At 46.8% G+C, this 23,976-nt stretch overlaps 1 protein-coding gene across 2 annotated transcripts in view; it reads left to right on the top strand.

Moving 5' to 3' along the window:
- Positions 1 to 9,454: 9,454 nt before the first annotated feature.
- LOC132405887 (glutamate--cysteine ligase regulatory subunit-like) overlaps positions 9,455 to 23,976 on the top strand; it is a 38,114-nt gene continuing 23,592 nt past the window's right edge. The window contains exons 1-3 of one of the 2 annotated variants that reach the window (XM_059990869.1): positions 9,455 to 9,598; positions 14,946 to 15,017; positions 23,785 to 23,869. In XM_059990869.1, coding sequence (XP_059846852.1) covers positions 9,455 to 9,598; positions 14,946 to 15,017; positions 23,785 to 23,869 — 301 coding nt within the window. The remainder of the gene's footprint in view (positions 9,599 to 14,945; positions 15,018 to 23,784; positions 23,870 to 23,976) is intronic. The other variant, XM_059990871.1, reaches the window with a different exon arrangement.

Raw genomic sequence — 23,976 nt, 5'->3', positions numbered from 1 at the left:
AGGACTGATGGAGTGTGTGAGAGACCAGGACTGATGGAGTGTTTGAGAGACCATGACCGATGGAGTGTGTGAGAGACCAGGACTGATGGAGTGTGTGAGAGACCAGGACTGATGGAGTGTGTGAGAGACCAGGACTGATGGAGTGTGTGAGAGACCAGGACTGATGGAGTGTGTGAGAGACCTGGACTGATGGAGTGTGTGAGAGACCAGGACTGATGGAGTGTGTGAGAGATCAGGACTGATGGAGTGTGTGAGAGACCAGGACTGATGGAGTGTGTGAGAGACCAGGACTGATGGAGTGTGTGAGAGACCAGGACTGATGGCCAGTGTGAGAGACCAGGACTGATGGCCAGTGTGAGAGACCAGGACTGGTGGAGTGTGTGAGAGACCAGGACTGATGGAGTGTGTGTGAGAGATCAGGACTGATGGAGTGTGTGAGAGACCAGGACTGATGGAGTGTGTGAGAGACCAGGACTGATGGAGTGTGTGAGAGACCAGGACTGATGGAGTGTGTGAGAGACCAGGACTGATGGAGTGCGTGAGAGACCAGGACTGATGGAGTGTGTGAGAGACCAGGACTGATGGAGTGTGTGAGAGATCAGGACTGATGGCCAGTGTGAGAGACCAGGACTGATGGAGTGTGTGAGAGATCAGGACTGATGGAGTGTGTGAGAGACCAGGACTGATGGAGTGTGTGAGAGATCAGGACTGATGGAGTGTGTGAGAGACCAGGACTGATGGAGTGTGTGAGAGACCAGGACTGATGGACTGTGTGAGAGACCAGGACTGATGGAGTGTGTGAGAGACCAGGACTGATGGAGTGTGTGAGAGACCAGGACTGATGGAGTGTGTGAGAGACCAGGACTGATGGAGTGTGTGAGAGACCAGGACTGGTGGAGTGTGTGAGAGACCAGGACTGATGGAGTGTGTGAGAGACCAGGACTGATGGAGTGTGTGAGAGACCAGGACTGAATGCCAGTGTGAGAGACCAGGACTGATGGAGTGTGTCAGAGACCAGGACTGATGCAGTGTGTGAGAGACCAGGACTGGTGGCCAGTGTGAGAGACCAGGACTGATGGAGTGTGTGAGAGACCAGGACTGATGGAGTGTGTGAGAGACCAGGACTGATGGAGTGTGTGAGAGACCAGGACTGATGGAGTGTGTGAGAGACCAGGACTGATGGAGTGTGTGAGAGACCAGGACTGGTGGCCAGTGTGAGAGACCAGGACTGATGGAGTGTGTGAGAGACCAGGACTGATGGAGTGTGTGAGAGACCAGGGCTGATGGAGTGTGTGAGAGACCAGGACTGATGGAGTGTGTGAGAGACCAGGACTGATGGAGTGTGTGAGAGACCAGGACTGATGGAGTGTGTGAGAGACCAGGACTGGTGGAGTGTGTGAGAGACCAGGACTGATGGAGTGTGTGAGAGACCAGGACTGATGGAGTGTGTGAGAGACCAGGACTGATGGCCAGTGTGAGAGACCAGGACTGATGGAGTGTGTGAGAGACCAGGACTGATGGAGTGTGTGAGAGACCAGGAATGGTGGAGTGTGTGAGAGATCAGGACTGATGGAGTGTGTGAGAGACCAGGACTGATGGAGTGTGTGAGAGACCAGGACTGATGGAGTGCGTGAGAGACCAGGACTGATGGAGTGTGTGAGAGACCAGGACTGATGGAGTGTGTGAGAGACCAGGACTGATGGAGTGTGTGAGAGACCAGGACTGATGGAGTGCGTGAGAGACCAGGACTGATGGAGTGTGTGAGAGACCAGGACTGATGGAGTGTTTGAGAGACCATGACCGATGGAGTGTGTGAGAGACCAGGACTGATGGAGTGTGTGAGAGACCAGGACTGATGGAGTGTGTGAGAGACCAGGACTGATGGAGTGTGTGAGAGACCAGGACTGATGGAGTGTGTGAGAGACCAGGACTGATGGAGTGTGTGAGAGACCAGGACTGATGGAGTGTGTGAGAGATCAGGACTGATGGAGTGTGTGAGAGACCAGGACTGATGGAGTGTGTGAGAGACCAGGACTGATGGAGTGTGTGAGAGACCAGGACTGATGGCCAGTGTGAGAGACCAGGACTGATGGCCAGTGTGAGAGACCAGGACTGGTGGAGTGTGTGAGAGACCAGGACTGATGGAGTGTGTGTGAGAGATCAGGACTGATGGAGTGTGTGAGAGACCAGGACTGATGGAGTGTGTGAGAGACCAGGACTGATGGAGTGTGTGAGAGACCAGGACTGATGGAGTGTGTGAGAGACCAGGACTGATGGAGTGCGTGAGAGACCAGGACTGATGGAGTGTGTGAGAGACCAGGACTGATGGAGTGTGTGAGAGATCAGGACTGATGGCCAGTGTGAGAGACCAGGACTGATGGAGTGTGTGAGAGATCAGGACTGATGGTGTGTGTGAGAGACCAGGACTGATGGAGTGTGTGAGAGATCAGGACTGATGGAGTGTGTGAGAGACCAGGACTGATGGAGTGTGTGAGAGACCAGGACTGATGGACTGTGTGAGAGACCAGGACTGATGGAGTGTGTGAGAGACCAGGACTGATGGAGTGTGTGAGAGACCAGGACTGATGGAGTGTGTGAGAGACCAGGACTGATGGAGTGTGTGAGAGACCAGGACTGATGGAGTGTGTGAGAGACCAGGACTGATGGAGTGTGTGAGAGACCAGGACTGATGGAGTGTGTGAGAGATCAGGACTGATGGCCAGTGTGAGAGACCAGGACTGATGGAGTGTGTGAGAGATCAGGACTGATGGAGTGTGTGAGAGACCAGGACTGATGGAGTGTGTGAGAGATCAGGACTGATGGAGTGTGTGAGAAACCAGGACTGATTGAGTGTGTGAGAGACCAGGACTGATGGAGTGTGTGAGAGACCAGGACTGATGGAGTGTGTGAGAGACCAGGACTGATGGAGTGTGTGAGAGACCAGGACTGATGGAGTGTGTGAGAGACCAGGACTGATGGAGTGTGTGAGAGACCAGGACTGATGGCCAGTGTGTGAGAGACCAGGACAGATGGAGTGTGTGAGAGACCAGGACTGATGGAGTGTGTGAGAGACCAGGACTGATGGAGTGTGTGAGAGATCAGGACTGATGGAGTGTGTGAGAGACCAGGACTGATGGAGTGTGTGAGTGACCAGGACTGATGGAGTGTGTGAGAGACCAGGACTGATGGAGTGTGTGAGAGACCAGGACTGATGGAGTGTGTGAGAGACCAGGACTGATGGAGTGTGTGAGAGACCAGGACTGATGGAGTGTGTGAGAGACCAGGACTGCTGGAGTGTGTGAGAGACCAGGACTGATGGCCAGTGTGTGAGAGACCAGGACTGATGGAGTGTGTGAGAGACCAGGACTGATGGAGTGTGTGAGAGACCAGGACTGATGGAGTGTGTGAGAGATCAGGAATGATGGAGTGTGTGAGAGATCAGGAATGATGGAGTGTGTGAGAGACCAGGACTGATGGAGTGTGTGAGAGACCAGGACTGATGGAGTGTGTGAGAGACCAGGACTGATGGAGTGTGTGAGAGACCAGGACAGATGGAGTGTGTGAGAGACCAGGACTGATGGAGTGTGTGAGAGACCAGGACTGATGGAGTGTGTGAGAGACCAGGACTGATGGAGTATGTGAGAGACCAGGACTGATGGAGTGTGTGAGAGACCAGGACTGATGGCCAGTGTGAGAGACCAGGACTGATGGAGTGTGTGAGAGACCAGGACTGGTGGAGTGTGTGAGAGACCAGGACTGGTGGAGTGTGTGAGAGACCAGGACTGATGGAGTGTGTGAGAGACCAGGACGGATGGAGTGTGTGAGAGACCAGGACTGATGGAGTGTGTGAGAGACCAGGACTGGTGGAGTGTGTGAGAGACCAGGACTGGTGGAGTGTGTGAGAGACCAGGACTGGTGGAGTGTGTGAGAGACCAGGACTGGTGGAGTGTGTGAGAGACCAGGACTGATGGAGTGTGAGAGAGACCAGGACTGATGGAGTGTGTGAGAGACCAGGACTGGTGGAGTGTGTGAGAGACCAGGACTGATGGAGTGTGTGAGAGACCAGGACTGATGGAGTGTGTGAGAGACCAGGACTGGTGGAGTGTGTGAGAGACCAGGACTGGTGGAGTGTGTGAGAGACCAGGACTGATGGAGTGTGTGAGAGACCAGGACTGATGGAGTGTGTGAGAGACCAGGACTGATGGAGTGTGAGAGAGACCAGGACTGATGGAGTGTGTGAGAGACCAGGACTGATGGCCAGTGTGAGAGACCAGGACTGATGGCCAGTGTGAGAGACCAGGACTGATGGAGTGTGTGAGAGACCAGGACTGATGGAGTCTGTGAGAGACCAGGACTGATGGAGTGTGTGAGAGACCAGGACTGATGGAGTGTGTGAGAGACCAGGACTGATGGAGTGTGTGAGAGACCAGGACTGATGGAGTCTGTGAGAGACCAGGACTGATGGAGTGTGTGAGAGACCAGGACTGATGGACTGTGTGAGAGACCAGGACTGATGGACTGTGTGAGAGACTAGGACTGATGGAGTGTGTGAGAGACCAGGACTGATGGACTGTGTGAGAGACCAGGACTGATGGAGTGTGTGAGAGACCAGGACTGATGGAGTGTGTGAGAGACCAGGACTGATGGAGTGTGTGAGAGACCAGGACTGATGGCCAGTGTGAGACCAGGACTGATGGAGTGTGTGAGAGACCAGGACTGATGGAGTGTGTGAGAGACCAGGACTGATGGAGTGTGTGAGAGACCAGGACTGATGGCCAGTGTGAGAGACCAGGACTGGTGGAGTGTGTGAGAGACCAGGACTGGTGGAGTGTGTGAGAGACCAGGACTGGTGGAGTGTGTGAGAGACCAGGACTGATGGAGTGTGTGAGAGACCAGGACTGATGGAGTGTGTGAGAGACCAGGACTGATGGAGTGTGTGAGAGACCAGGACTGGTGGAGTGTGTGAGAGACCAGGACTGGTGGAGTGTGTGAGAGACCAGGACTGGTGGAGTGTGTGAAAGACCAGGACTGAAGGGGTCTCTGAGTTATTTTATACAGAATGTGTGAGAGACCAGGACTGGTGGAGTGTGTGAGAGACCAGGACTGATGGAGTGTGTGAGAGACCAGGACTGATGGCCAGTGTGTGAGTGACCAGGACTGATGGCCAGTGTGAGAGACCAGGACTGATGGAGTGTGTGAGAGACCAGGACTGATGGAGTGTGTGAGAGACCAGGACTGATGGAGTGTGTGAGAGACCAGGACTGATGGAGTGTGTGAGAGACCAGTACTGATGGAGTGTGTGAGAGATCAGGACTGATGGAGTGTGTGAGAGACCAGGACTGATGGAGTGTGTGAGAGATCAGGACTGATGGAGTGTGTGAGAGACCAGGACTGATTGAGTGTGTGAGAGACCAGGACTGATGGAGTGTGTGAGAGACCAGGACTGATGGAGTGTGTGAGAGACCAGGACTGATGGAGTGTGTGAGAGACCAGGACTGATGGAGTGTGTGAGAGACCAGGACTGATGGAGTGTGTGAGAGACCAGGACTGATGGCCAGTGTGTGAGAGACCAGGACAGATGGAGTGTGTGAGAGACCAGGACTGATGGACTGTGTGAGAGACCAGGACTGATGGAGTGTGTGAGAGATCAGGACTGATGGAGTGTGTGAGAGACCAGGACTGATGGAGTGTGTGAGAGACCAGGACTGATGGGGTGTGTGAGAGACCAGGACTGATGGAGTGTGTGAGAGACCAGGACTGATGGAGTGTGTGAGAGTCCAGGACTGATGGAGTGTGTGAGAGACCAGGACTGATGGCCAGTGTGTGAGAGACCAGGACTGATGGAATGTGTGAGAGACCAGGACTGATGGAGTGTGTGAGAGACCAGGACTGATGGAGTGTGAGAGAGACCAGGACTGATGGAGTGTGTGAGAGACCAGGACTGATGGAGTGTGTGAGAGACCAGGACTGATGGAGTGTGTGAGAGACCAGGACTGGTGGAGTGTGTGAGAGACCAGGACTGGTGGAGTGTGTGAGAGACCAGGACTGATGGAGTGTGTGAGAGACCAGGACTGATGGAGTGTGTGAGAGACCAGGACTGATGGAGTGTGAGAGAGACCAGGACTGATGGAGTGTGTGAGAGACCAGGACTGGTGGAGTGTGTGAGAGACCAGGACTGATGGCCAGTGTGAGAGACCAGGACTGGTGGAGTGTGTGAGAGACCAGGACTGGTGGAGTGTGTGAGAGATCAGGACTGATGGAGTGTGTGAGAAATCAGGACTGATGGAGTGTGTGAGAGACCAGGACTGGTGGAGTGTGTGAGAGACCAGGACTGGTGGAGTGTGTGAGAGACCAGGACTGGTGGAGTGTGTGAGAGACCAGGACTGATGGAGTGTGTGAGAGACCAGGACTGGTGGAGTGTATGAGAGATCAGGACTGATGGAGTGTGTGAGAGACCAGGACTGATGGCCAGTGTGAGAGGTCAGGACTGATGGAGTGTGTGAGAGATCAGGACTGATGGAGTGTGTGAGAGACCAGGACTGATGGAGTGTGTGGGAGACCAGGACTGGTGGAGTGTGTGAGAGACCAGGACTGGTGGAGTGTGTGAGAGACCAGGACTGATGGAGTGTGTGAGAGACCAGGACTGATGGCCAGTGTGAGAGACCAGGACTGATGGAGTGTGTGAGAGACCAGGACTGATGGAGTGTGTGAGAGACCAGGACTGATGGAGTCTGTGAGAGACCAGGACTGATGGAGTGTGTGAGAGACCAGGACTGATGGAGTGTGTGAGAGACCAGGACTGATGGAGTGTGTGAGAGACCAGGACTGATGGAGTCTGTGAGAGACCAGGACTGATGGAGTGTGTGAGAGACCAGGACTGATGGACTGTGTGAGAGACCAGGACTGATGGACTGTGTGAGAGACTAGGACTGATGGAGTGTGTGAGAGACCAGGACTGATGGACTGTGTGAGAGACCAGGACTGATGGAGTGTGTGAGAGACCAGGACTGATGGAGTGTGTGAGAGACCAGGACTGATGGAGTGTGTGAGAGACCAGGACTGATGGCCATTGTGAGAGACCAGGACTGATGGAGTGTGTGAGAGACCAGGACTGATGGCCAGTGTGAGAGACCAGGACTGGTGGAGTGTGTGAGAGACCAGGACTGATGGAGTGTGTGAGAGACCAGGACTGATGGCCAGTGTGAGAGACCAGGACTGGTGGAGTGTGTGAGAGACCAGGACTGGTGGAGTGTGTGAGAGACCAGGACTGATGGAGTGTGTGAGAGACCAGGACTGATGGAGTGTGTGAGAGACCAGGACTGATGGAGTGTGTGAGAGACCAGGACTGGTGGAGTGTGTGAGAGACCAGGACTGGTGGAGTGTGTGAGAGACCAGGACTGGTGGAGTGTGTGAAAGACCAGGACTGAATGGGTCTCTGAGTTATTTTATACAGAGTGTGTGAGAGACCAGGACTGGTGGAGTGTGTGAGAGACCAGGACTGATGGAGTGTGTGAGAGACCAGGACTGATGGCCTGTGTGTGAGAGACCAGGACTGATGGCCAGTGTGAGAGACCAGGACTGATGGAGTGTGTGAGAGACCAGGACTGATGGAGTGTGTGAGTGACCAGGACTGATGGAGTGTGTGAGAGACCAGGAGTGATGGAGTGTGTGAGAGACCAGGACTGATGGAGTGTGAGAGAGACCAGTACTGATGGCCAGTGTGAGAGACCAGGACTGATGGAGTGTGTGAGAGACCAGGACTGATGGAGTGTGTGAGAGACCAGGACTGATGGAGTGTGTGAGAGTCCAGGACTGATGGAGTGTGTGAGAGACCAGGACTGATGGAGTGTGTGAGAGACCAGGATTGATGGAGTGTGTGAGAGACCAGGACTGGTGGAGTGTGTGAGAGACCAGGACTGATGGAGTGTGTGAGAGACCAGGACTGATGGAGTGTGTGAGTGACCAGGACTGGTGGAGTGTGTGAGAGACCAGGACTGATGGAGTGTGTGAGAGACCAGGACTGATGGAGTGTGTGAGAGACCAGGACTGATGGAGTGTGTGAGAGACCAGGACTGATGGAGTGTGTGAGAGACCAGGACTGATGGAGTGTGTGAGAGACCAGGACTGATGGAGTGTGTGAGAGACCAGGACTGGTGGAGTGTGTGAGAGACCAGGACTGATGTAGTGTGTGAGAGCCCAGGACTGATGGAGTGTGTGAGAGACCAGGACTGATGGAGTGTGTGAGAGACCAGGACTGATGGAGTGTGTGAGAGACCAGGACTGATGGAGTGTGTGAGAGACCAGGACTGGTGGAGTGTGTGAGAGACCAGGACTGATGGAGTGTGTGAGAGTCCAGGACTGATGGAGTGTGTGAGAGACCAGGACTGATGGAGTGTGTGAGAGACCAGGACTGATGGAGTGTGTGAGAGACCAGGACTGGTGGAGTGTGTGAGAGACCAGGACTGATGGAGTGTGTGAGAGACCAGGACTGATGGAGTGTGTGAGAGACCAGGACTGGTGGAGTGTGTGAGAGACCAGGACTCATGGAGTGTGTGAGAGACCAGGACTGATGGAGTGTGTGAGAGACCAGGACTGATGGAGTGTGTGAGAGACCAGGACTGATGGAGTGTGTGAGAGACCAGGACTGGTGGAGTGTGTGAGAGACCAGGACTGATGTAGTGTGTGAGAGCCCAGGACTGATGGAGTGTGTGAGAGACCAGGACTGATGGAGTGTGTGAGAGACCAGGACTGATGGAGTGTGTGAGAGACCAGGACTGATGGAGTGTGTGAGAGACCAGGACTGATGGAGTGTGTGAGAGACCAGGACTGGTGGAGTGTGTGAGAGACCAGGACTGAAGGGGTCTCTGAGTTATTTTATACAGAGTGCAATAAAGTTTCTGGAATGATTTAGAAGGGGAAGTGAGTAATGCAGAAATGAGTGCAATATTCAAGTGGCTTTTAAACAGACACATGAATAGGTGGGGAAATGGGGAAATTCAGATCGTGTCGGGGAGTTTACAGATCTGGTGCTTCGATTTTGGGAGATGTAACTAAATCCCCAGAGCACTGATTGGCTGCCCTGCTTTGTTCCTAGAATTCTGCTCTGTCATTCCTATATTACTGATGAACAGCGGATCGTCTGAGAATGAATAAGTGCTGGGTGGAGATGGGAGCAGAATTCTACACAGTCATTATTTACAGATTACCCAACAGTGACTCGACAGCTCAGCAAGATCTCCGCCCAACAAATCTGACTGGATGTATAGTTCAAACAAATACTTCTTTATGATTGGTTGCTACTTACGTTTTATGGTGCAGAATTTCTCTATTTATGCATTACAGCTGGCAGTCCGATGATAATTTGTGTGTACTAATCATCAGAAGCTCAGTGGAAATGAAACTATACTCAGCTTAAAAGCGTGGCGTTTTGCTATTGAGTTTGATAACTTGTTCCATGGAAGTTCAGGTCTCTGAAATGACTTCTTTGAATTCTTGGGTGTCTGACATCAGCACAGTGAGATCGATCCGTGTGTACACTGGTAATGCTGTGAGATGGTGTGGCTCATCACGAACACCTCCAGGGACACCACAGCAAGAGGTAATGTATATGGTCAATGGTAAGGCAAAACCTCTTAGACGCTGGAACTGTTATTATTGCTACATGTGCTGGATACTGTGAAAAACTTGGCTTGCCTACTGTTTACTCAGATCCTGTCATTACATACTGCATTGAGGTAGAACAAATAGAACAATAACAATGCAGAATAAAGTAACAGCTACGGAGAAAGAGTATTTTATGTAAGTAATAAAGTGCAAGATCATAACAAGGTAGGTTGTGAGGTCAAAGTCTACCTTATTATACTAGGGAACTATATAATAGTTTATTACCATGAGATAGAACTCGTCCTTGTGCCCAGTCTTATCAGGCAGATCAGCTGTTTTACATTGCTAACACTGAGGGTAATGTTGTTGTCATAACATGTGGAGGGCTGAGATTAACCATGTATATAGGTTGTAAGTGGGTTAAATGGCTGAATGTGCCTGGACACGTCCCTCTGCTGATTGCTCCTGTGGCTCTTCCCACAGACCCCTGAATAAAGGCCATGGTGTCATGGCTCCTCCCACTGTCCAGGACAAACCAGCATGGACGTGGATGCATTTTACTGTTAATTAAAGCTTTTCAGTGTTTACTCTACTTCCAGTCTTTTGGAGTAATTGATAGTGCATCAATAAGGTCCCTCTGTATGTGTCCTAGCCTCTGGTGGATGGGAAAACACCTCTACTTTGTCCCAAACCCCAAGTTTCCTGTGCACTGGGTTTCCCCACAAGATCTGTTCAAGTATCAGCTGGGACCTCTGACTTAGAGTCTGAGTTCCAGCTCCTGGGAAAATATTGCACTTTCTTCATCCTTTTCAAACTAAAAAGACATGTTAACAATGTAGATGAATCAGTCATTCAAGGCACAAATCTAAAGCTGTCATGGTCCGGATTGTGTTCCCTTTAAACTTATCTTGTTTGTGTTACGATCCGGACCGTTGACTCCTTGTTTCTCTTTAATTCCCTGTTTTCCCATGTCCCTCGGGCTTGGTGATTAAAGGCAATTTACTCTCAACCGAACCGACAGTTTATAAGTCTCCAGCTTCAGCCTTTCGGGGCGAGAGTGTTATGGAGCATTAACAAAGTCACTGAAGCCAGTGCGAGCCTAAGTCATCTAGCTGGAGCCAACTAAGTTTCTTGCCGGAGCGAGCCAAGTCTCCTCCCGAAGCAAGGGCCAGCAAGCTGCCTTCCCTCGTCAGAGCAGTTCCAGCAAGGGTAACCCACCAGGGTGAGTCAGGAGCTGACCGCTGCTTGTGCCCAGTTATAGTACCGTCTATTGTTGTGTGGACTCCGTATCCATGTCCTGTGTTTAAAAGGGGTCCCGGCCCTGTACCCTAGAGGGGTCCTGACCCTGTGTCAAGAAGAGTCCCAACTCCATCATGTGTCTAAGGAAGATTCCCGACTCATTGTTTTATGTCCTGTGTCTGAGTCTGTACCATAAATAAGAAGAGTCCCGACTGTGTCCTGTGTCTAAGGAGGAGTCCCGGACCAGTGTTCTATGTCCTGTGTTTGAGTATCCGGGGTTCCAGTATCAAGTCCTGGCTCCGAGGTTCCAGTATCGTCCTGGCTCCGGGGTTCCAGTATCAAGTCCTGGCTCCGAGGTTCCAGTATCAAGTCCTGGCTCCGAGGTTCCAGTATCAAGTCCTGGCTCCGAGGTTCCAGTATCAAGTCCTGGCTCCGGGGTCCGTGTTCCGAGTCCTGGCTCTGATCCTCAAGCTCCAAGTCCTAGCCCAGACCTTGAGTCCCAGCCTAGTCCAGGGCCCGACTCCTTGTGCATTATACCTATTCGCGTTTCCACTTTGATCTCCTTGATTTCTCTCTGTCCTATCCTTTCATCACAGCGCTCCTTGTAACTAGTAATAAACTCTATTTAGTTAACCCCAAAAAACAGTGTTTTGTGTCCGCATTTGGGTCCTCCGCCCAGCACCCTTGCTCACACATTGTGACAAAGGCAGAGGAATGAACGCTAGTACATCTCATGTTTCCTTCATGCTTCATGATGTTCCATTCCTCATTCCTAATAAGCCTGAACTGTTGTCTTCATTTATACACTTTCTTTGCCACTTGGGTAACTTTATACACAGAGATATTTCCTCAGATAAACTTTTTACACAAATGATCTAATAGCTTCTTTGAAGCACAGTTCCCAGCTACCTACAACTAATGTTGTCAAGCTAACTTGTCCGAGTACGGAAATATTCCAACTTATTAATAGATCAGTTATTGATATTCTACGTAATTGTTTCTATCAGGTCTGCAAACTTCCTTGTGTTAAACAATTTAGCCAGTGTTGTCCATTTTCACATAAACCTAATTAAATATCCCATTGTCTTATTCTGCACCTTTTGAACAGTTAGACTCATGCTATGAGCCAGAAAATCTGTGGCTCTATGCAGTTATTGTCTTTGTAAAGCTGTGCTTTCCCAACATAAAACTGATTATTGCTTCCTATTTACATTAAGAACTAAATTCTGGCTCCTGTTTACAACCAGAAGCCAAACAATGAATATTAATTGGAAGTTTAACTTACAACTGTTAGAGATTGTTACAAGTGACAGCTGTCCTGTTTAAAAAGTCAAGTTTAGCAAAAAGTAGAGGCCCCTTGTTTAAAATTCACCTGACCTCTCTAACCAGAATGAACAGGAAATATCTGCACTAATTACTGCAAGCACTGGACTTCAGCACAAATCAAGGGACAAGGTAATGCTTGATGGTATCTAAGAGCTGAGGTCCAACAGAATACCTAGGCTCTCATGTACAGATGGTAGGCAAGGAGAGGGACATGTTGATTGCCAAGGCAAGTATACATTCTTTGGCACTGTCAAGGTTCAATGACTCTACCCCATAAAAAGCCAAGATAAAGGAGTCTGTGTGGTAAGCACACACAAAATTCTGGAAGAATTCAGCAAGTCAATCAGCATTTATGGAGAGGAATAAAAAGTTAATGATTGATACTATGTTCCAAAATATTCATAGAATCTCATCGAGCAGGTGATCTGATGACATTTCCAATGAACAACATCTGACTGAACTTGTTATTGATAAGTTTGAGGCGATATCAATCTATACAACAATGTTGGCAATGAATTGGTATGTTTTCTAGAAAATTCTGCTGCTAATTTTAGTTCTTTGCTGTCTCTGCATGAATGTCCAATCCATCTATGTCCCTCAGTCACCCTTCTGAGCTGTCACCAAAATTGCAGTGTAATTCTTGCCCTTTCATAACATTCATTTTGACAACAGGATTCCATGCCTTGCCTAACCTGACACATTCATGGGAAGAAATTGGCACTGTGACAACAACATCTGCCTCAACCTGTCCTTCCAGCCTACTTCATACTTCATCTCCACCTAATGACGGGGAGGGAGAAGTTGGTCCTGAGTAATTAATTGTGGGTTTTCAGTGTTCTGCATCTCCTCCCTGATGGTAGTAACAAGAAGAGGAGATGCCCCAAATGGTGAGGGTCATTAGTGATGGGCGCTGCCCTCTTGAGACTCTGCAGTTTGAAGAGGTCCTTGATAGAGGGATGGGTTGTGTCTGAGTCAAAAGCCCTCTGCAGCCTCTAGTGCCCTCTGCATTGAAGCCTCCATACCAGCTGTGATACAATCAGTCAGAAAACTCTCCACTGTATATAGAAATCTGCAAGAATATTTGGTTACATACCAAATCTCCTGAGATTCCTAATGACACAGAGCCTCTGTTGAGTCTTCTTTGTGATTGTATCACTGTCCTCAGACTTCGCAATGAGGACTGGGGCACGTTCTTCTATCCTCAGGTTCTCTCCTGTGATAGTTTCCCATGACCTTCAGTTCTCGGTCTTTCGAAGAGATACCCACCTCCACCTTAAATATATTAAACAATCACAGCTGAGAGTTCAGGTGGGATGTGCATTATGCCCATTACATCCGGATGTTGGTGCTCTTCCCTTGGAGTCCAACGGTACATCAATTAAATTGGCTTTGGCCTCCTGATATACCTGACTTTCAATGTTTAGGCAGTGACATCCGAGACATAAATATCTGAGACAGATCACTTCAGCACAGGTAACCACAGTCAACCCATCACTCTAGTCTGAGGTACATAAGGCCATAAAACACAGGAGCAGAATTATGCCATTTGGTCCATTGAGTCTGCAGCGACATGGCTGATTTATTATCCTGGTCAACCCTGTTCTCCTGTCTTCAAAGTTTCAAAAAAAATTTATTATCAAAGTACATATATGTCACCACATACAACCCTGAGATTCATTGTCCATGAGCATACCAAGCAAATCTTTAGAATAGTAACAGGATCAATGAAAGATCAGCCAGAGTGCAGAAGACAAGAAACTGAGCAAATGTAAATATAAATAAATAGCAATAAATAACAAGAACATGAAATAACCTGATAAAGAGTCCTTAAAGTGAGATAATTGGTTGTGGGAACATCTCAATGGATGGGCACATGAGTGTATTTAACCCTTTGTTAAAGAGCTTGTTGGTTGTGGGGTCGGCTCCCCATAACCTTTGATGCTCTTACTAATCTAGAACCCATCAACCTCCACTTTAAATGCTCCCAAAGACCTGGTCTGCACAGCAATGAACTCCATGAGAAAGGCAATGAAATTCACCTTCATCTCTGTTCAAGTCAAGTCACTTCTATTGTCACTTCAACCATAACTGCTGGTACAGTACACAGTAAAACTGAAACAACGTTCCTCCAGGACCATGGTGCCACATGAAACAACACAAAACTACACTAGACTGCCTGAAACAACACAAAACTACACTAGACTATGTGAAGCAACACAAAACTACACTAGACTACAGACCTACACGGGACTACATAAAGTGCACAAAACAGTGCAAGACAGTACAATAATTAATAGACAAGACAATAGGCACAGTAAAGGGCAACTTACAACATAATAATAAATGATGTAAATGTAAACAATGTCTTAGTAGGAATTGAGAAAGAAATGAGCAAAAATTGCAAAGGGAGTGGAGTGGTGTTCAGTTGAGTGTGTGTGTGTGTGTGTGTGTGTAGGTTGGTGTCAGACTAGACTCTGAGAATTGAGGAGTCTAATGGCTTGGGGAAAGAAACTGTTATACAGTCTGGTTGTGAAAGACTGAATGCTTTGGTACCTTATGCCAGATGGCAGGAGGGAGAAGAGTTTGTATGAAGAGTCTGTGGGTCCTTCACAATGCTGTTAGCTTTGTGGATGCTAAAGGGATGTCCTTTTAGGGACTAAAGGAAAATAACAATACAGTTTGTAAATTCAATTTCTCCACACATTCTACTAGCCTATCTTTCTAGCTAGTTTGTGGACTGAATATCTAATACATGATGCCAAAAACATTTTTTTCAGATTCTGCACTGTCTCAAGGCTGCATTGGTGGAATGGGTTTCAAAGTTCAATCCAGATCAAGTTGAATCGAAGGTATGTGACTGCCCCATGTTACTACTTGAACTAACTTCCAACAGAGATGCTCTTCTGCACACCACTGGTGTATTACGTGGTTATTTGAGTTACTGTCAACTTCCTGTGAGTTTGAACCAGTCTGGCCATTCTCCTCTGACCTCTCTCATTAACAAGGCATTTTCACCCATGGGACTGCCACTCACTAAATGTGTTTTTGTTTCTCGCACCATGTTTCTGTAAACTCTGGATACTTGTGTGTGAAAGTTCCAGGAGATCAGCAGTTTCTGAGATACTCAAAGCAACCTTTCTAGCACCAATAATCATTCCACAGTCACTCACTTTGATCACATTTCTTCCCCGTTCAGATGTTTTGGCTGAACAACAACTGAACCTCTTAACCACATCTGCATACTTTTAAGCACTGAGTTGCTGCAACATGATTGGTTCATTAGATATTAGCATTAACACTATGTACTTACAGGTGTATCTAATTAAATTGTCACTGAGGATAGAACAGTAGCAGAAAACAATACAACAAAAAATAAACAACACACAAAGAAAACAACTAAAATGCAAAAGAAGACGAACTGAAAATACAATAATAGTAATAAATAAATGTACAGAACTGTATCTACTAAATGTTTACCATATAACCATACAACAATTACAGCACAGAAACAGGCCCTCGGCCCTTCTAGTCCATGCCGAACGCTTACTCTCACCTAATCCCACTGACCTGCACTCAGCCCATAACCCTCCATTCCTTTCCTGTCCATATACCTATCCAATTTTACCTTAAATGAGAATACCGAACCTGCCTCTACCACTTCTACTGGAAGCTCTTTCCACACAGCTACCACTCTCTGAGTAAAGAAATTCCCCCTCATGTTACCCTTACACTTTTGCCCCCTAACTCTCAATTCATGTCCTCTTGTTTGAATCTCCCCTACTCTCAATGGAAAAAGCCTATCCACGTCAACTCTATCTATCCCCCTCATAATTTTAAATACCTCTATCAAGTCCCCCCTCAACCTTCTACGCTCCAAAGAATAAAGACCTAACTTGTTCAACCTTTCCCTGTAACTTAGGTGCTGCAACCCAGGTAACATTCTAGTAAATCTTCTCTGTACTCTCTCTATTTTGTGGATATCTTTCCTATAATTCGGTGACCAGAACTGTACACAATACTCCAAATTCGGCCTTACCAATGCCTTGTACAATTTTAGCATTACATCCCAACTCCTATACTCAATGCTCTGATTTATAAAGGCCAACATACCAAAAGCTTTCTTCACCACCCTATCCACATGAGATTCCACCTTCAGGGAACTATGCACCATTATTCCTAGATCACTCTGTTCTACTGCATTCTTCAATGCCCTACCATTTACGATGTATGTCCTATTTTGATTATTCCTTTTATTATTCTGAAAATGTAGCTCCTCACACTTATCAGCATTAAACTCCATCTGCCATCGCTCAGCCCACTCTTCTAACTGGTCTAAATCTCTCTGCAAACTTTGAAAACCTACTTCATTATCCACAACACCACTTACCTTAGTATCATCTGCATACTTACTAATCCAATTTACCACCCCATCATCCAGATCATTAATGTATATGACAAACAACATTGGACCCAGTACAGATCCCTGAGGCACACCACTAGTCACCGGCCTCCAAACTGACAAACAGTTATCCACCACTACTCTCTGGCATCTCCCATCCAGCCACTGTTGAATCCATTTTACTACTTCAATATTAATACCTAACGATTGAACCTTCCTAACTAACCTTCCATGCGGAACCTCATCAAATTCCTTACTGAAGTCCATATAGACAACATCCACTGCTTTACTCTCATCAACTTTCTTTGTAACCTCTTCAAAAAATTCAATAAGATTTGTCAAACATGACTTTCCACGCACAAATCCATGTTGAGTATTCCTAATCAGACCTTGTCTATCCAGATAATTATATATACCATCTCTAAGAATACTTTCCATTAATTTACCCACCACTGATGTCAAACGGACAGGCGGATAATTGCTAGATTTACTCCTAGAACCCTTTTTAAACAATGTAACCACATGAGCAATACGCCAATCCTTCAGCATCATCCCCGTTACTAATGACATTTGAAATATTTCTATTGCTATTTATTAAAATCTAAATATTGCTATTTCTACACTAACTTCCCTCAAGGTCCTAGGGAATATCCTGTCAGGATTCGGAGATTTATCCACTTTTATATTCCTTAAAAGCACCAGTACTTCCTCCTCTTTAATCGTCATAGTTTCCATAACTTCCCTACTTGTTTCCCTTACCTTACTTAATTCAATATCCTTCTTCTTAGTGAATACCGAAGAAAAGAAATTGTTCAAAATCTCCCCCATCCCTTTCAGCTCCACACATAGCTGTCCACTCTGATTCTCTAAGGAACCAATTTTATCCCTCACTATCCTTTTGCTATTAATATAACTGTAGAAACCCTTCGGATTTATTTTCACCTTACTTGCCAAAGCAACCTCATATCTTCTTTTAGCCTTTCTAATTTCTTTCTTAAGATTCTTCTTACATTCTTTATATTCCTCGAGCACCTCATTTACTCTATACTGCCTATATTTATTGTAGCTATCTCTCTTTTTCCTAACCAAGTTTCCAATATCCCTTGAAAACCATGGCTCTCTCAAACTTTTAACCTTTCCTTTCAACCTAAGAGGAACATAAAGATTCTGTACCCTCAATATTTCACTTTTAAATGACCGCCATTTCTCTATTACATCCTTCCCATAAAACAAATTGTCCCAATCCACTCCTAAATCCTTTCGCATCTCCTCAAAGTTAGCCTTTCTCCAATCAAAAATCTCAACCCTGGGTCCAGTCCTATCCTTCTCCATAATTATATTGAAACTAATGGTGTTGTGATCACTGGATCCAAAGTGCTCCCCAACACATACCTCTGTCACCTGACCTATTTCATTCCCTAACAGAAGATCTAACACTGCCCTTCTCTAGTTGGTACCTCTATGTAGTGCTGCAAAAAACTATCCTGCATACATTTTACAAACTCCAAACCATCCATCCCTTTTACAGTATGGGCTTCCCAGTCCATGTGTGGAAAATTAAAATCTCCCACAATCACAACCTTGTGCTTACTACAAATATCTGCTATCTCCTTGCAAATTTACCAATATTAACAAAAACTTAAGACTCACAGATATTGCTCTTTCAAGGGCAAATAAAGAGAGGATGGAGACAGATGCCCTTCCACCATCTGCTTCAAATCAAAACAAAATTATATTTAAAAAAGTATACACACACACACACACACACACATAAAATATAGGAGTAGAATGAGGCCATTTGGCCCACCGAGTCTGCTCTGCCATTTCATCGTGGCTGATTAATTTCACTCTTAGCCCCAGTCTCCTGCCTCCTCCCTGTATCCCTTCATGCCCTGACTAATCAAGAATCTATCAACTTCTGCTTTAAATATACCCAATGATATGGCCTCCACAGTGGCCTGTGGCAACAGCTTCCACAGATTCACCACTCTCTAGCTAAAGAAATTGCATCTCAGTTCCATTCTAAAAGGACACCCCTTTATTCTGAGGCAGTATCCTCTGGTCTTAGACTCTCCCATCATAGGACACATCCTCTCCACTTCCACTCTATCAGGGCCTTTCAATATTTGATAGGTTTCAATGAGGTGACCCATTATTCTTCTTAATTCTAGTGAATGCAGGCCCAGAGACATCAAACACTCTTCATATGATAAGCCATTCAATCTTGGAATCATTTTTGTGAGTATCCTTTGCACCCTCTCCAGTTTCACACATCCTTTCTAAGATCAGGGGCCCAAAACTGCTCATTGGCGAGACTTGCAGGAGTATTTGGTGGCCAGGAGAAATCTCTTCCTAGATAAGTAGATCTGCTGCTGTGCCTCCCTCATGATTGGATCAATATCTTCCAAGATGTAATCTGATACTCTTCCAAACTCCCAGCAATATGGGCGTAATTTATTCAACAGGAAAATGATATGTCATTTGCAGTAGAAGCTGTCTCTTGTCAAAGTACTCAACATTCAATAAGATTAACACTCACCGGACAAGTTTCAAAGTGTTGCTCAGCCTGGCTCATCCAGACGAAGGTAAAATCAGCAGGAGGTTTCGGTACACTGCAATAGATCAAAATGAATTATATTTCCATAGTAACAGTCATAAATCCAGGGTATTCCAAAGAGCTTTATAATCAACTAAATACTTTTGAAATGTAGTCAGTGTTCAATATAGAGAGGGAGACAGAGATGACTTGCATAGTAATCTATTATCAGAAATAATCAGAAAATTGTTTCTATTGACCTCAGGTTAGAAGCTATTTGAAGAGAATATTTTATATTTTTATGCAATGTACCAGGAGGACTGTATGTACAGGTAGGGTACTGTAAATATATCAATAGTACTGAAATCATAAGCTGTAGAGACCTTGAAAGTGTAATGAGCTCTTTGGGCGTGTTGGGGCAGTGAAGAGCATTTGGCTCTGAGAGTTTTCAGTATTGAATTAGTTAATTGTTGTTTAACGAGAGTCGTTAATCGTTTAGCATTCCTTGTGTTTTTCTCGAGTGTGTTTTTCTCTTTGTATCCGGTCTCCTGGTGCCTCCTGTTCAAGCTTGTTAAGTTTATTTTGATAGGCTCAGAGATAACACGTTACTTGTATTATTTGTGATGCCTGATTATCGCAAGGTCCTGGTTTTGAGAATGTTACTTCTTGCTGTGTGACTTGGCCAAGTCACCGATGTTCTTTTGGAATTATTAAGAATAAACTCTCATCACTGTCTCTGCATCAGAGCCTGTCTCCCCTCTGCACTCGTGTTCCGATGTTGCCAGTTCATACTATGACAGAAAGTGGGTCTGTAGGCCGTGCAATCAGTTCAGTGTTGAGGTGTGTGAAGTTGATGCTGGTTCAGGAGCCTGAGTTGAGGGGTAATAACTGTTCCTAAACCTGGTGGTGTGGGACCCAAAGATGCTGTTTCTCCTTCCCTGTGGAAGCAGCGAGGGAGAGCATGTTCTGGATGGTGTGGGTCCTTGATCACGCTGCTTTCTTATGGGACACGAGTTCCTCTTTGAATGTTTTCTTCCACATTTTTTTTCCGAACATCAACACAAGAACTTCCCTTATGGTGCATCAACACAATTCATTGCAACAGAAGACTGTAGAGGCTGTAGTTAATGCAGTGATTGATAGATTTTTGATTGGTAAGGGAGCTAAAGGTTATGGAGAGCAATTGGGAGAATTGGGTTGAAAAAAATCAGACGCTTGAATGTCAGAGCAGCCTTAATGGACCGCATGACAAAATTCTGTTCCTGTATTGAATGGTCTTATGATCTATTTATATGATTGTTCGTTTTATTATAACTCTGCCAGTAACATTATATTGTCTTATATAAACATGCACCTCACACTTTACGTCAACCTGTCAATCTTCATGCTAATAGTATTTTGTGACTTTATGTGCTAGATTGTAATTAGATGTTGTGTATGTGACTATATGCACCGTATTCTGCACCTTGGCTCCAGAGGAATGCTCTTCCATTTAGCTCTAGATGTATGTGTGGTTGAATGACAGTAAATTTGAACAAGAGAAAATCTGCAGATGCTGGAAATCCAAGCATCATGCACAAAATGCCGGAGGAACTCATCAGGCCAGACAGCATCTATGGGAAAGAGTTCAGTCGATGTCTCACGCTGAGATCCTTCAGGAGGAATGGAGAAAAAAGATGAGGAGTTAGAGTTCCCCACACTTTCCTACCCTTTCTCGATCTCACTGTCTCTATCTATCACTCCCCCCCCACCCGTTTTCTGTTTTCCGCAGGGATCACTCCCTAAATGATTCCCTTGTTCATTTGTCCCTCTTCACTGATCTCCCTCCTGGCACTTATCCTTGCAAGCGGAACATGTGCTACACCTGTCCCTACACCTCCTCCCTCACCACCATTCAGGTCCCCAAACAGTCCTTCCAGGTGAAGCAGCACTTCATCCGTGTGTCTGTTGGGGTCCTATACTGTGTCTGGTACGACCTCTTGTATATCGGTGAGACCTGATGTGGACTGGGAGACTGATTCGTCAAGCACCTACGTTCCATCTGCCAGAAATGTGTGATCTCCCAGTGGCCACCCATTTTATTTCCACTTCCCATTCCCATTCCGATATGTCCATCCATGGCCTCCTCCACTGTTGTCATGAGGCCACACTTAGGTTGGAGCAATAGCACCTTATATTCCATTTGGATCACCTCCAACCTGATGGTGTGAGGGTTGATTTCTCGAACTTCTGGTAATGCCCCTCTCCTTCACCATTTCCACCCCCTTTCCCCCATCTCGTCTGATCTCCTGGCCTGCTCATCGCCTCCCTCCAGTGCTCCTCCCCACTTGTCTTTCTTGCATGGCCTTCTGTCTCTTTTACCAATTTATGCCCCAACTCTTAATCTCATCCTTCCCCCTCCAGGTTTCACCTATTACCTTGTCTCTCTCTCTCTCTCCTCTCCCTCCACCTTTTAAATCTACTCCTCAGCTTCTTTTTTCCAGTCCTGCCGAAGGGTTTCGGCCCAAAACCTCAACTGCACTCTTTTCCTAGATGCTGCCTGGCGTGCTGAGTTCCTCCAGCATTTTATGGGTGTTGCTTGGATTTCCAGCATCTGTAGACTTTCTCTTCAAGTTCAAGTTCAAGTCACTTTTATTGTCATTTCAACCATAACTGCTAATACAGTACACAGTAAAAATAAATCAACGTTCCTCCAGGACCATGGTGCTACAAGAAACAACACATAACTACACTAGACTACATGAAACAACACAAAACTACACTAGACTACAGACCTACACGGGACTACATAAAGTGCACAAAACAGTGCAAGGCAGTACAATAATTAATAAACAAGAAAATAGGCACAGTAAAGGGCAAATTACAATATAATATGTAATAAATAATGTAAATGTAAACAATCTTTTAGCAGGAATTGAGAAATAACTGAGCAAAAATTGCAAAGGGAGTGGTGGTGTTTAGTTGAGAGAGAGAAAGAGAGAGAGAGAGGAGAGAGAGAGAGAGAGAGAGAGAGAGAGTGTGTGTATGTGTAGGTTGGTGTCAGACTAGACTCTGGAAGTTGAGGAGTCTGATGGCTTGGGGGAAGAAACTGTTACACAGTCTGGTCGTGAGAGCCCAAATGCTTTGGTACCTTTTGCCAGATGGTAGGAGAGAGAAGAGTTTGTGTGAGGGGTGCGTGGGGTCCTTCACAATGCTGTTAGCTTTGCGGATGCAGCGTGTAGTGTAAATGTTTGTGATGGTGGGAAGAGAGACCCCGATGATCTTCTCAGCTGACCTCACTATCCGCTGCAGGGTCTTGCGATCCAAGATGGTGCAATTTCCGAACCAGGCAGTGATGCAGCCGCTCGGGATGCTCTCGATACAACCCCTGTAGAATGTGATGAGGATGGGGGGGGGGGGGGGGAGATGGACTTTCCTCAGCCTTTGCAGAAAGTAGAGACGCTGCTGGGCTTTCTTGGCTATGGAGCTGGTTGTCAGTGTTTGTGAGGTGACAGTGTTAGAAGGTGGGGGAAGGGGAGATAGAAACACTGGGTGATAGGTGAAACTGGGAGGAGGATATGGTGAAGCACAGAGCTGGGAAGTTGATTGCTGAAAGAGATACAGGGCTGGAGAAGGGGGGAATATGAAAGGAGAGGACAGAAGGCCATGGGTGAAAGAAAAGGGGGAGGAGCACCTGAAGGAGATGGGCAGGTAAGGAGATAAAGTGAGAGAGGGAAAGGGAATGGGGAATGATGAAGCGGGGGGTGGGAAACATTACCGGAAGTTTGAGAAATCGATGTTCATGCCATCAGGTTGGAGGCTACCCAAACAGGATAAAGGTGTTGCTCCTCCAACCTGAGGGTGGCCTCACTGCGACTATAGAGGCCATGGACTGACATATCAGAATGGCAATGGTAAGTGGAATGAAAATGTGTGGCCACTGGGAGATCCCGTTTTCTCAGGTGGATGGAATGTAGGTGCTTAGTGAAGCGGTCTCAGCGATATACAAGAGACCACTCCAGGAGCACCGGACAGAGTAGATGACCCCAGGAGACTCACAGGTAGAGTGTCGCCTCACTTAGAAGGACTGTTTGGGTACCTGGATTGTAGTGAGGGGGTAGGTATAGGGGTAAGTGGAGCACTTGTTCCGCAAGGATAAGTGTCAGGAGAGGGATGTGGGAAGGGACGAATGCACAATGGAGTCATGTAGGGAGTGATCCCTGAAGAAAGCAGAAAATGGGTGGGAGGGAGGGTGATTTGCTTGGTGTGGGATCCTACTGGTGATGGCAGAAGATTTGGAAAATTACGTGCTGGCCAATGGATGCAGAGGCTTCAACTTGATTTGGAAAGTTTCAGAGAAAATCTGGACAATGGGACTGGCAGGCTGTCTCTCCCAAGAACTAGAGGCAGACTAGATGGGCTGAATGTCCTCCTTCACTGTTTCTGCTCTGGTTGTTATTTTGACATCATTATATTAAATCCTGGAGCAGCACTTTGGAGGCACCTTCACTAAACGGACTGCTTTGGTTCCAGAAGTCTGATCAACATCGCCTTCCCCAGGGCAATGAGGGATGGACGGTCAATGTAGGCTTTGTCAGCATTGACCCCATGAGCAATTAGACTCTGTAGAACCCTCAACTAATGAAGTTGCTCTTCCCTTTAATATTTAACATCATGTCATTTCTCTTGTTAATTTTGCCAGAGACTAGCAGAACATCTTGTTTGCAACCTCACGCAGGATCATGAGAAGATTAGACCTGAAGAGAGAGAAGACATCAAAATAACAGGTAGATCTCTCTGACAAGGAGTTCTTGGTGGATTTATGAGATCTGGGCAGAGTTCTTCTGACTGCTTGTAGTTTATGATAGATCTTCCTAGCATTGGTTCAGAGAGA

The sequence above is a fragment of the Hypanus sabinus genome, chromosome 16 (assembly GCF_030144855.1).
Source record: "Hypanus sabinus isolate sHypSab1 chromosome 16, sHypSab1.hap1, whole genome shotgun sequence".
Classification (NCBI taxonomy): Eukaryota; Metazoa; Chordata; class Chondrichthyes; order Myliobatiformes; family Dasyatidae; genus Hypanus; species Hypanus sabinus.
This window is presented reverse-complemented; position numbering and strand designations above follow the sequence as displayed.